At 36.1% G+C, this 13,345-nt stretch overlaps 1 protein-coding gene across 1 annotated transcript in view; it reads right to left on the minus strand.

Annotated features, from left to right (window-relative positions):
- Positions 1–792: 792 nt before the first annotated feature.
- Positions 793–13,345, minus strand: part of FGF10 (fibroblast growth factor 10) — an 89,418-nt gene continuing 76,865 nt past the window's right edge. The window contains exons 2-3 of the mRNA XM_004737913.3: positions 7,151–7,254; positions 793–3,726 (exon numbers count right to left, since the gene is read on the minus strand). Coding sequence (XP_004737970.1) covers positions 3,529–3,726; positions 7,151–7,254 — 302 coding nt within the window. The 3' untranslated portion in view covers positions 793–3,528. The remainder of the gene's footprint in view (positions 3,727–7,150; positions 7,255–13,345) is intronic.

Genomic DNA, 13,345 nt, shown 5'->3' on the forward strand with positions numbered 1-13,345 from the left:
GACCTGCCCATTTCTTTCCAGTATCCTTCCAAAATGCTCCTCTTTTTTTCTTTACTGCTTTGTTTAAGTTGCAAAAGTCCTGTCAAGTGAAACAGACAAGAATTCTTAATCAACACGGTATTTGTTTGTATTACATGGGTTACTTCTAAAGCAATAGGTATTGTAAGTTATTTCATAGTTTCCTACAGATATTTTTATTTAAACAAAGTTTGGACTAGCTAGAGCCTTCACTGATAAGGATAAGGTAATTTTTTTTTGGCTGAATAATCATAAATCCTGAATTAACAACATCCAAATTATTGGAATTGTGCAGCATTAATGCTTATCAATTTAGATAGTGTCCATAACCTTGCTTGTGCTCTGGACCCAGCATGCATAATTATATAGTTTTTTCTTTCTACTTTTTAAATCAAATTCATTGGCCTGCTCTCTCCCCTTGAAATCAGAGTTTGCAGCCTCCTGGCTTTCCTCCAAACGCCTTCCATTGTTTCACAAGCCATCCTTGTTTTCAATTCATCCTTCTTCATCCACTGTGTAAACGAGGTGGACCTGAATACTTAGGAAAAATCTAAAGCATTTGGTTGTTATTAGAGTAAGGATAGCTGACTCACACATGTAAAACATTAAAGAAAACTCACAAATGTTTGAATTATTTTTTTTTTCTTTTGTTGTTGTTTGGGACTGTGGGGCATTTCACCACATCCTGCCATGCACAGAACACTTGAATTTCTCTTTTTGTTAGCAGGTAGAGTTCAGTATAGGCTAATAAAACAAACCAGGACAATATTTTTATTTTCTTTTCTCAGCATTTTTATTGATTTATTTAAATGTAACATACTATACACTGTTCAGCCTTTTGGGAGGTAGGAGGAGGGAGGGGTTCTATATCTTTATGAGGCGTCTCCTCAGAACCAACACTCACATGGGCACACATTGGTGGCTGACACCTTGACATCGTGGCCAGGGACCACAATTCCCACAGAGGTTGAGCTCCCAAAATCATGATGATTTTTTTTTTTTTTAAACATACAATATTCAGGGCTGGAAGTGCTTTTTCTTCACTAGCACAAACCAGCTGCAAAAGGGGATCAGAATTCTACCTCAATATCAAGCAAAGATGCCATTTTTAAATGCAGGAGAATCTCCTTTCTCCTTACCAAACTGTTCGTCCGTGTGTGTGGGGGGGGGGTATTGGAGTAAGGGAGATGTTTTCTATTTTTGGCCTCTGTAAGCTTTGATATATTTTGCTAGAAGCTGTTTTAGTGTTTGGAGTCCGATAATGATGTCTGTTTACACATAGTCTCCTTGGTAATCTAAGTGACTGTGTGAAATATGAATCCAGTTTGTTCCCTGTTTGCTGTTTGTGCAGTCATCTATTCCTGTATTTATCTCACCAAATGTTTAATTTTGGTTTTGGGTGGTCTGTGTTCATGTGTCAGGTGCAATTATTATTTTAGAATAAAAGAGCAAAGATAATCTAGTTCTGATAGCAATACATTACATTATAGGTCTCAGACTCAGTTACCAATTATGTTTTCACATACAGATTCCAACCACAAAAATTAAACATTTTTAGAATCTGATTTGTTAAGAAGCAAGTTGGAAGCCAAGTGCTATGAAATGCAACTTTAGCCATAAGCCCAAAACTCTCTGCCTCAAATGCATACCTTTTGAAATCCCGACTTTTTTAAGGAATGAAAAAAATAAGACCTTTTACAGGATGACTTTATGGTAAGTTTCTTAATAAAACTATTTCTTAAATGACAGATTAACTGGAAGTGCTGGTTAAGCATTGACGCAATTAAGTTATAAGAGAGGATCACAAAACACCAGCCTTTCTAGAGGTTAAACTTTAGTAAAAAGACACATGCACTGAGTCTTTCCCTTGTACCAAAATACTGTGTCCAAACAATAAAAATAAACAGACCTTTTCAAAACAAGAAATATGAAGATAAAACTGCAGCATCAATATAATCTTATAGTTATCACTTAAAGTATTTAAAACAAATAGTATTTTTCTACACTTTTTAAAAAAATCACTACAGACACTGCAAATAAGGCTTATGTATTTATTTACTGGAATACAATGTGATGATGACTGGTATACTCCTATGTATTGTTTTCTCTACCTGCTCTAACAAAATGAATTTTGATATGATTACATGATGGAGTCTTCCAAAGCTCTTTACATTGACAAGAAGTAAGTTTTATTTGGTTTTGTAAAGACTAGATCATACAGCTCGAACAGATCATACAGCTCGAACAGGCTTCAGTATATGGTTACACATATACCAGGATATAGTTGCTCAGTTTAAGCCCCTGGGAGAGTTACACTTCAAATTCCTTGATAATTTCCTTTGGGGGAGATGCACTATGTGGGACTTATAAAGGGATCTTATATATGCAGACAGCCTCTTCATCTCTAACCACCATGACACGTGGCAAAAAATCGTTGGGAAATAATGAGGCTGGGCCAATAAAATTTATTTATAACAATTTTCCTTCTTTTAGTATATTCTTGGAGCCCCATTGGTGTATTGAAAGAGAAGACTTTGGCCTTCTGGTCTAGTTCTTATGAAAGGAAGCCTTAGGAGTGATAGATGTTTTTAAACGATGGCAGATATCTCTCATCAAGCCGTGCCATGACACTGTCATATTTATTGTTGATGGTTCTTATTGCAGAAGTGATATTAAGTTAACTCATAGCACATGGGGCTCTCACCCTGCTTTCCTATCTCCTCTCCTATTCTTGAAGTGTTTGCCAAGTTTTAAAAACACTTTGTCATGAACATGCATGTGGTGTGCTGAAGAAAAAGAAAAGGTAAATCAGAGGGCAACTGCTGAGGATACTCTTTAAAACCCCAAAAGATATTTAACATCCTATTAAATAAATAACTTAGAACGAAATAGAAAGGGATGAAGGCAGAATGCACAAGCATACCATACTATTTGTTTTGTTAGAACAGTTTTACACTAACATGTTTACATTTTTAAAATTTTATCCAACTCTTCCATGATGCCATGCCCAAAGCGCCTTTGGTTGTGCATATGACGTGACCCAAGTGCTTTCCAGTAAATGCTTGCGTGTCTGACTGCTCATTGAATCGTTAGGCTTGCATGAGCAATGAAAGTCTTTGATATGAGTTCGTATTCCATAAATAACTTTCCCGAAGATCATTCAACAGATTGTTCCATGTCCTTTCAGTCCTATCTCAGAGGTTAAAAAACAACAACAGAAACAAAAACTTCACCAAAAACCCAGCCAACATACAATGTTGTTCGCTTAGGAGTAGCTTCCATCCCATTTAATCTGCCTATTATCTCGGTTATAAGGCATGACACAGAACTAATTAAAAGAACATCATATGTCAGCAGTGAGTACAAAACCTTCAAAGACTTCCTTTCTTTCAAGAGAGCAGACATCTGCAATGTGTCTCTGCCTTTTGAGCTACTGTCTTCGTGAAGAATACCAACTAGTCCTGGCAAAAGAACCTTTGGTTCTGCTGCATCCACAAACATTGCCTTCCTCTATGAATGTACCACCATTGGAAGAAAATGAGCTGAGGTGTTTTTCCTTCGCGTTTTCTGTCCTCTCCTAGGAGCTCCTTTTCCATTCAATGCCACGTACATTTGCCTCCCATTGTGCTGCCAGTTAAAGGATGCATATGTATTGTATCCATTTTCCTCTATCCTCTCCTTGAGCTTACAGTCATTGTTAAATTCTTTCTGCAAGAGAAAAATAAAATCTTTTATTTCTCTGATGACGGTACTTACTTCCATTTGACACACACCATCCAGAGAACTCCAATTCGAGAGTTTTGTTTGCTGTTGCCATTTGTACATTGGTTATGTATTTAATGCACCGTGTCAACAATAGAAGAGTAAAGCTCACAACCACAGAACAGAATCCGTGTTTGAAGGCTCATGATTCATTTTAATTGATCATCATAACCACATGTTAGGGCCCTTTTAAAAAGCTGATGTGTTTTGACTCTGACATGGCTTAAGTGCCTAGAATGATTATTAAGAAGCAAACGTTTCTCTAACAGTATTTGTGATGAGTCAACGACAAAGAATAGTCTTATAATCCGTTTTTTTTTCCCTGAGTAATGACCAGGGGTCTCGTGGGAAAAACAGAATTTAAGAAAAAACTTGAGCTTATCAGCTTTGCAAACTTTACCTATAAATCCATAATAAATACACCCATATAGACAAGAAAACAGACCTTATAGCAAAATCATAATCATTCGAGATAACCAAGAGGCCAGGGAGGGGTGGAGGTATGTCTTCCTATTTTACAAATACTAGATTTCTCTATTTTGTAGGTAATATATAATTTTCCATAACTTGGAATTTTAATAGATTTACTCTTAGGTCTAGAAGTAATTGAAAACTAGGACATGGAATTCCTCACTTTGTGAATTACCATATCAAAGAAATTACAAACATGGTGACTATCACTACCTTCATTGTATAAACCTGAGACTTTGATCCTGGGAAATTCCACTCTATAGCCATAGTCCTTTGGCTTTGTTTCAAGTGGCCATGTGTTTTTAAGGGGATCTTGGGACAAGAATTCATGTTTCCTTCATTCCATAAATCCAGTATCTCACTCTGAATTACTGATGAAGAGTAACCACTCATCTCAAAACTCTGCCTTTAGAAATGTCATTCTTCTCTTAGATCCACACTAAAGCAGATAAGAAGCTAAGGAATAGGGGCTTTTGCTCTTCTGGTTCTACGTTTCCCAATCCAAACCCAAGGTATTGTAGGGATCTTTAAGTTGGCCTCTCCTGGGCAGTTCAAATAGTTTTTCTCACCTTGGGATTTAATTTTGTTTTTTTAACTCAATTCTCAATTCCTAAATATCTGTGTTTTTAAGTGTCTGGGTTTCTGTGAACTAGATCATCATTTTGAACATTATCAGAACCATCACAAACATAGTTTGTCTAAAACTATATGGCTTCGAAACAGAGATGATTTTTTACGTGAATAATTACATTCATTCTAATAAAAGGGATGCAGTTTAGAGACTGGGAGAATTGGGGTTATTTGAAATGATTTTATATTTGCAACAGAGCTATGTATAAAAAAGCAGCAGTACTTATTTTTCCCTCCCCCAAATAAATTTATAGAGCAATTAAGATTTGTTTATTTGAAAGAGAAAGCAAGAGCGTGTGTGCGGGAGACTCAAAAAGATTCCCACTGAGTGTGGAGCCTGATGCCAGGCTCGAACTCAGTACCCTGAGACTGTGACCTGACTTGAAGCCAGAAGTCATTTGCTCAGTTGACTGAACCACCCAGGTGCCCCTAGAACAATGTCTCAAAGTGAGATACACCTCTAGCAGACTCCTAATCTCAGTTGTTTTTTAAATATTTACACCTTAGCTCAAATTTATCAGAATCTCTGGAGGAGGGACCTAGGGATCTACGTGTTTATAGCATGTAGGCAAATCATCAGCATGAAAGTCAAAAGAAAAGAAAAGGTCTTGGGGGTCTGCTCTGGATGGATCTGACTGCTGAGGGTATAGTGTGGGACAAGGCAGCCCCTGTCCAATTTAAGTTAACAATATATTGGGGGAAGACTGTCAACAATAAGCACATTCATGAGAGAATTTCTGTAAATCCCATTGCAGATAACTGCATGGGGGTGCTATGATAGAAAGCAATGGGTCTCTACTTTAGATACAGAAATGGGATGAAACAATTCATACATCTTAGAGTTCAGTAGGAAGCGTAGGCACAGTATGTGAATTGTGTTGGGACAGAAGAAAAAGGTTATTAAGTATTTTTATGACACTTTTCATTTAAGAATGTTCCATTTCTCTCTGATGTTACCTTTTTAAAGAGGTATACTTTATCAACTGAAAGTTATTTCAATCTTTTATCGCAGTTAAAATTGTTTACCTTTTATTTCTCTCAATCTAAATTCATGTGATCTGGCTTTACTGTAAAGCTTAAGTTTTGACTTAGTGTTTTAGTATCTCTGCAAAGAGCATAAACCTGGTCCTTCCCCCAGTGATTCCTATAATAGTTAGATTAAGGAGGGACTCAGTCATGTTCATTCAAGAAAATAAAAATAAATGCCTCAAAAGTGATTATGCTATGAACCCCTAAATGGTACCACTTTTTAAAATGGCCCACTACTCTTCTAAGCTTAGGAGTAGAACTGCACATAATGGAAAAATCTTAAATTCCTTTAACCACCTCTCTCGCCCTGCCATGCAAAAGGCAGTTCCCCTAGAGAAAAGGACTGGCCCACAGTGTGTGTGCCTAACTCCCCAGTTATGAGTGGACCAAATGAAATACAAGACTATCTATAATCAGACCAGTGGTCCTTAAGTTGGGTTATCAAAGTGTTGCATTGGGAACACCTGGAACCTTGTTAGAAATGCAAATTCATAGATCTTGGGACAGCTTTAATATATCAAAAAATCTAGAAGTGTGTTTTAATCTTCCCAATGATTGTGATCTAGTTTGGGAGCCACTGGCTCCGGGTAGGCAGTGCAATTGTTCTTACGCTAATCAACAAAATAAGGTTACTTACACATTTTGAAGTGATATTCCTTAATACTTGCTATGAAACACAGAGGTGTATGTACCCTAATCATGGGCTGGATACCAGCTACATCAGGGAATTAATGACTACTGTCTAGGTAAATAAAATTATGGAGTTGATTGAAGGCACGCAAATAGTGAATTTCCTAATCTGTCTCCCCATCTCATGTTTTAGCAGAATACAAAATACCAAGCCCCTGTTTTATCTTCAGCTTTAAAACACACACAGTGTATGGTTTCCTACTCAACTTAAGATCTTTGTTTTCAATGATTCTTCTCCAAGTTGTCTGTAGCACCCGTGCCAATCTGACCAGATGCTTCCGTGAGAGTCTGACCCATTAATAGTTCAGAGCATTGACTGACGAATGCCAGCAACAGCCTGTGTGGTAGGCTGATGGGTGAACAACAGAGGAAATTACAGAATTGTAAGAGCTGCTTTGCCAGCCCTCGAAACTCTGGTGACCAGCCTGTCGTGGCTCTATTCACTAGCGATAGAATGATAACAAAGCTCTTCAATGTCTGAGGGAAACATTCCAAAACTGTGGTAATGATTTACTGCAGTGGACTTGGAAAACTAAGGCAGAATACTTACTGAGCCATAGAGTTTCCCCTTCTTGTTCATGGCTAAATAATAGTTGCTGTTAATGGCTTTGACGGCAACAACTCCGATTTCCACTGACGTTATCTCTAGGATACCTAAAACATAAGATTAAAAAAAAAAAAAGATAAACTTAAGGGGTCACATACATTTAGGTGAAAGAAAAAATCAGAACTATTGAGTTTTAATTTATGATAGTTTTAAAATTAGTAGATTTAAAAAACTGGGGCACCTGGATGGCTCAGTCGGTTAAGCAAACAGTTCTTGATTTCCACTCAGGTCATAATCTCAGGATGGTGAGATCGAGCCCTGTTTCAGGCTCTGTACTCAGTAGGGAGTCTGCTTGAGATTCTCTTTCTCTTCTCCCTCTGCCGCTTTCCTCCCCCCATGCGATTTTTTTCTCTCTCTCAAATAAATTAATCTTTAAATAAATTTTTAAAAATTAAAAATTAGAAAAAATCCAAATCTCTTTTGGTGTGCCTGAAAACATAACAACTATATTGAAACAGGTAATTAGTCTTTAAAAGAATTCCCTTATATTTTACTCTGAACATATAAGGGAAAATATTGTTTTAATTAAAATGCTTCCTTTGCTAACTCTGCATTTTCAACCCCATAAATATTGAAACAACTCTATCTTAGCCTAGATTTCACAAAAACTTATCAGAGCACACATCTGTACTATGGTATTAAATTAAATCCATAGCATATGTCAATAATATGTCAGATTTGCCTCAATCTGTAAAAACAGTGGTAAACTATTTCTGCTTTGTAGGACACTTAGATAAACTAAATCCCTTGGCTACATTTAACTGATAAATTCAGTTTTGGAAAATGTGTTGACATTCTGTGATACAGAAAGACTAATCCCAACATCCACATTGTCTTTAAAATAACAAAATCATTACTCTGGGTTGGGAGAATATCCAGTATCCATCAGCATTTACAAAGGCTTTTTTTTTCCCCCCCTAGAAAGAATTGAAAACTGAGGGAATTTGTCACTGATAGATAAGAGAACCTTTTCCCCTAATACACATGTTTGGTTGGTGCATCTAAAGGCAATTTTCTCTGAAAGGTCTATAGGTAACTATAGGGAAAGGATTTGATATTTTACCTTTAAGGTACAAACAAATACATCTGTTTATTTGTATTTTTAAAAACACTTTCTTGGGGCCGCCTGGGTGGCTCAGCAGGTTAAAGCCTCTGCCTTCAGCTCGGGTCATGGTCCCAGGGTCCTGGGATCAAGCCCCACATTGGGCTCTCTGCTCAGCAGGGAGCCTGCTTTCCCCCACCCCCCGCCCACCCTGTCTCTCTCTGCCTGCCCTCTGCCTACTTGTGATCTCTGCCTGCCAAATAAATAAATAAAATATTAAAAAAAAAACTTTCTTGTTGTGAAAATAAACTATTATATTATATAAACTATTATAAAATTAAATAAACTATTTAATTTTCACAACAGTCCTCTAAGAAGGCATTGCTCTTCTTAATTACAGATGAAAAACAAGACATGAGATTGTCTAATTCACACATAAGATGTTAAAGTGACAGAGGCCAGGGGTGCCTGGGTGGCTCAGTGGATTAAAGCATCTTCCTTTGGCTCAGGTCATAATCCCAGGGTCATGGGATTGAGCCCCATATTGGGCTCTCTGCTCAGCAACGAGCCTGCTCCCCCACCCCCCGACTCTCTCTGCCTACTTGTGATCTTTGTCAAATAAATAAATAAAATCCTTTTAAAAAATAAAAAATAAAGTGACAGAGGCCAATAATGATGGATTCAACACCTGAGCTTTTGGCTTTCAGACTATTTTGCCCTCTATGTCTGTTTGCCTCTCTATCACATCTCCCCACTCCTTCCCACTTTCCCAAGGGAATCCTGTTGGAAAACCATCTGACAAAATGATGCATAGAGATAACAGTCTTTAATAGGCATGCCACAGAGGAAAATGTCTAAGTATCAGGGAAGGGAATCTAATGTACTTTATGTCACAGAGAGAAGACACAGAGCAAGGCAAGAGGTTGAAATCTTGGGCAAAATATTTAGGCCAGTATTTATTTTGCCTAAGAAAAAAGCATTGTCAGGAAATTGCTAGCTGTTCCCTATGTATGCTTTTGTGACCAAAAATTGTTAGGATGAAAAGTTTGAAGAATGGTTTTAGCAAAGATTAAAGCAGGATTTTTGAAGGTGACAAAAGGAAGAATGTGTTACAAATGTTCCTCAGTCCTTGACCAATCATTTTTGAGAGTGCACCGTACACGATTTATCATATTTAGTTTGGAAACCCCTGGGTTTTTCTGCTTTGCACAGATTGGGAACTCAGTATTCAAAGAATTCATCCATCAGTTAACCAATTCTGCAACCACTTAAGACTAGTGTGAAAAAGTTCACTATGCTTCAAAATAGAAAGTGGGAAGACCTAAATGATTTAAGGTTTTTTCAAATTCTGAAAAGAATTTTTTGGGTATGTCAGTAAAGTATAATCTGATAATTTTGTGGTGATGAACAAGGACTGTCTCTATGATAAACATCTGTTAATGTGAAAGTAACTTTCTGAGGGGCTCAAGGGTAGAGGGCTTGTCAAATTTTTTTTTAATAAAAAATCTCTCCAGTGTTCTCTGCTCTTTGGTTAGGAGGATCAAGTTTGCTTATGAAAGTATTTTTGAAAAAGAGAACCAGAATTTTACTTGATGGTTTTTGGGCTAATGACTTAGCATTCTATATTTGTATATTTTGATGCAAAATTAAATGCCAATTGAAGGAAGACCTCCTAGGGGAAAATAAGTGAAAGAAACACAGATTTCTTTGTATTTCTTACCATTTTTGTGAATCTATAATTATCTTAAAAGTTATAAATTACTGTTTTATTACTTGAAGAAACTTATACCTGAAAATTATATTATTAATAGAAGGGAACAAAAATTGTATTTCTCATTCATATAAGTCAGATATTTTCTAAATTTGAAGACATATTCTTGTAGTGAAATTCTATTACTTAAAGTTTTAACCACATCAGTTTTGATGTCTCTTGAAAGATGAATACACCAGGTGGTAATCTAAATCTGTTTGAGAGCCTTTGCACAATTAAAAAACATAGGAAGACCTATGTGAAGAATGGCACTCTTTTAGGAAATGGGAACATAAAGCCAAGCAAGTTATGGCTTTCCTTGAGCAAAATCTATGCTGTATTGGGAGTAAAAGACAAATAGGTAGAGAATTATGATAGAACATATTAAGTGATAGTAAGAGCTAAGATAGAAGACATAAGGGGCAAAAATAAATGTAGTTCATCATATTGGCTGGGGATCCAAGGCAGACTTACTATGTGGAGATGAGACTTGAATTGGGTTTTGAAGGTTGAATAAGAAGCATCCAGGTGAGAAAGGTGGGAACACATTAAGGGGAGGACATTAAGGTGCAACAGTGCGGTATTTTCAGAAAAACCATGTTTGACTTACCAACTAGAGAACAGGGAAAAAGGCAGGAAGTCACAAGAAGTGAGGTTAGGGAGTTACGTAAGACTCAAGGTAGCAACCATCTTGTACGGATGCTAAGAATTTTGGCATATAGGAAGTATTTTATCTAAAAATATATAACTTTAAAAAACATACTAGAAAGATCCAATATTTGGCAAATTTATTTAAGTAAATAATAGCAAACTAGAAAGTTTATTTTCAATTATATTTGAAATCCTTAATAACAAAGTTTGACTATCAACATTACAAGTGATGTGGCATAAATCAGCTCCTGTTAATGGCACATTCTACGTTAAGAATGCATCATCACCATAGTAATGGGGAGGATTTTGCAAACTGATGAAATGCAAATGGAAATAACCTAGAAGTCACAATTTTCACATAAATCATTTTTTCTTTTAGCTTGCCAAAGCATGAGTTATGTTTTGATGAATCATTGAGTAGTTAATCTGAGGAGGGCCATTCACAAGTTTCTTTCCCAGTTTATGCTTCTCGTCATTCTCCAGAAGGGAAGTATCTGACCCATTTTCTTCCTGGCAATCCAAGACTACTTCTCTCTTTGGGCTATTAGAATAAACAGATTATTGGCCAATGTGGTTAACTTTCTCCTGAAACATTTTTTTCATGGAGAAAGTGAATGGCAAGGAAAACTTTAATAAAATGGTTATAGATAGGAGAAAGCTAGATGTAAAAAACAATGCAAAATCCCATCATTCTCTCCTAAATGAATAAAATATGAATATTTAAAGAAATCCAAAAGATTCTTCGAGTAAGTTAAATAATGTATTAAGCACCAACATGTAGGATTTGTGTTAACTCTTACTGTGGAGGATACAGACAAGACACAGTCCTTACCTTCAAGAAGTTTTAAAACTGGGTAGAATAAGGACATGTATAATTAAAGTAATTACAATACAAAGAAAATATTCTGAGAGGTACATGAAAGGGAAAATACATTGTCTTGGTTTTTAATAATAAAGTTGTTGTCGTGAAGAAGATGGTTGATGTTGGAGGTGAACCTTTCAGGGGTAGGATTTTAGTAGGTGAGAATTTGAAAAGTTGGGAGGAATAGTCTATACAAAGAAAAATGAAGGAGTAAAGAAAGATAGGTATGGGGGAGGGAAAAGAATTCAGTGTTTATTTGAGCTATGGTTGGCTCTCCATACCAATTGTTCTTCAAGGGGACCACTCAGTAAAAGTGTAGATTCTACTTCATTGAGGAGTGGTAGTGCTGTCCTGGGTGAGGAATGTACTTTTCAGAACCTGTTGTGAAACATTGAAGCAGCTCAAGAAATGTCAGAGCCTCATGAATTCAGAATCAGTCCTATTATTTTGTTCTAAATATTTTACTCAGAATTATAATCCTATGTAGCTTGATAGTTTTAGTTAATGTGATGAAATATATTATAATTAATATAATGTAATACACAAATCCTAACTTCACCGAACTAAATCTCTTTCTCATGAATTGTTGTCAAGTGTCCCACATAGATTATATTATATCCTGATATAAAAAAGCCTATGGAACTCCCCAGAGGTGTTATCACATTTATGCTATACACCTCAGAGATTTTGTATCCATACTCTGGAGTGTGGTCTTGAGAATCATCATAGATCATACCTTTGTAAGTGTGTATCTCTCTCAAAGATCCATAGCAATTGCAGTGGTCATCTTCTTCTGTTTATTAGAGCAGGGTATATATACATAGTTCATAATATGTGTGCAATATATTTTTATTGAATGAATCAATGAGTGATTATTCTAGCAACTGGCTGAGTAAAAACATTCAGTATTCATTAAATACAGAATTTTTCTTCTTTAAAAAAAGTTTTTTTTAAAGATTTTTATTTTATTTATCTGAGAGAGAGAGAAAGACAGAGATAGCACAATCAGGCAGAGGGGCAGAGGGACAGGGAGAAGCAGACTCCCAGCTGAGCAGGGAGCCTGACGTGGGGCTCGATGCTAGGACGCCAGGATCACAACTTGAGCTGAAGGCAGAAGCTTAACCAACTGAGCCAACCAAGCACCTCCAGAGTTTTTTTTTCTTTTGATAGTGTTGTCAAATTTGTAAAACTTTGAGATAATAAGTCTACATCCAAATAAAATGAAAATAAAAGTAAAAGGAAATGCCCAAATGAGCATACTTTAAAGGAAAAGTCATTGAATTACAAAAAATAAATATTTGTTGTTTATAAGCAGTTATTACAAATCTGAAACTACTTTAAATTTTCTAAATAATACATGTATGTCTCTTCAACTATTATTAAAATTGTGAGAAAGAGTTCTCTAACAGGATCTGAAAGGCTATCTAGAGTGTGAGGTCTTAAGACAACATTCTTGGTTAAGGAAAGCACTATTTGGGGTAAGTTGAATTTAAAGACAGTAATAGCACAAAAATCAAGGATGATAAGGGAGTGACTATCATGTGTCATATACTTTAATATTCATACCTGAGTCTCAGAAAATATATCCGGTAAGCATTATGTTCTACACATATTGAAATTGGACCTTGGAGAAATTAATAAATTGATGAACATATATTCACCTAGGGTATGGTAGATTTGGTATTTGGATCTAGGCCCATTCTCTTTCCACTAAATCAGGCTTTGCTGAATAAAGCTGAGGATGGCAAAATAAAAAAGGCAATGATAAGGAACATTTTATCTATTTTGAATACTTCTCCATATTTTAGCAAACATTTGATTTGTAGATTTCAA

This window comes from Mustela putorius, unplaced genomic scaffold (assembly GCF_011764305.1).
Source record: "Mustela putorius furo isolate JIRA1106 unplaced genomic scaffold, ASM1176430v1.1 tig00000407_pilon_pilon_pilon, whole genome shotgun sequence".
NCBI classification, from domain to species: domain Eukaryota; kingdom Metazoa; phylum Chordata; class Mammalia; order Carnivora; family Mustelidae; genus Mustela; species Mustela putorius.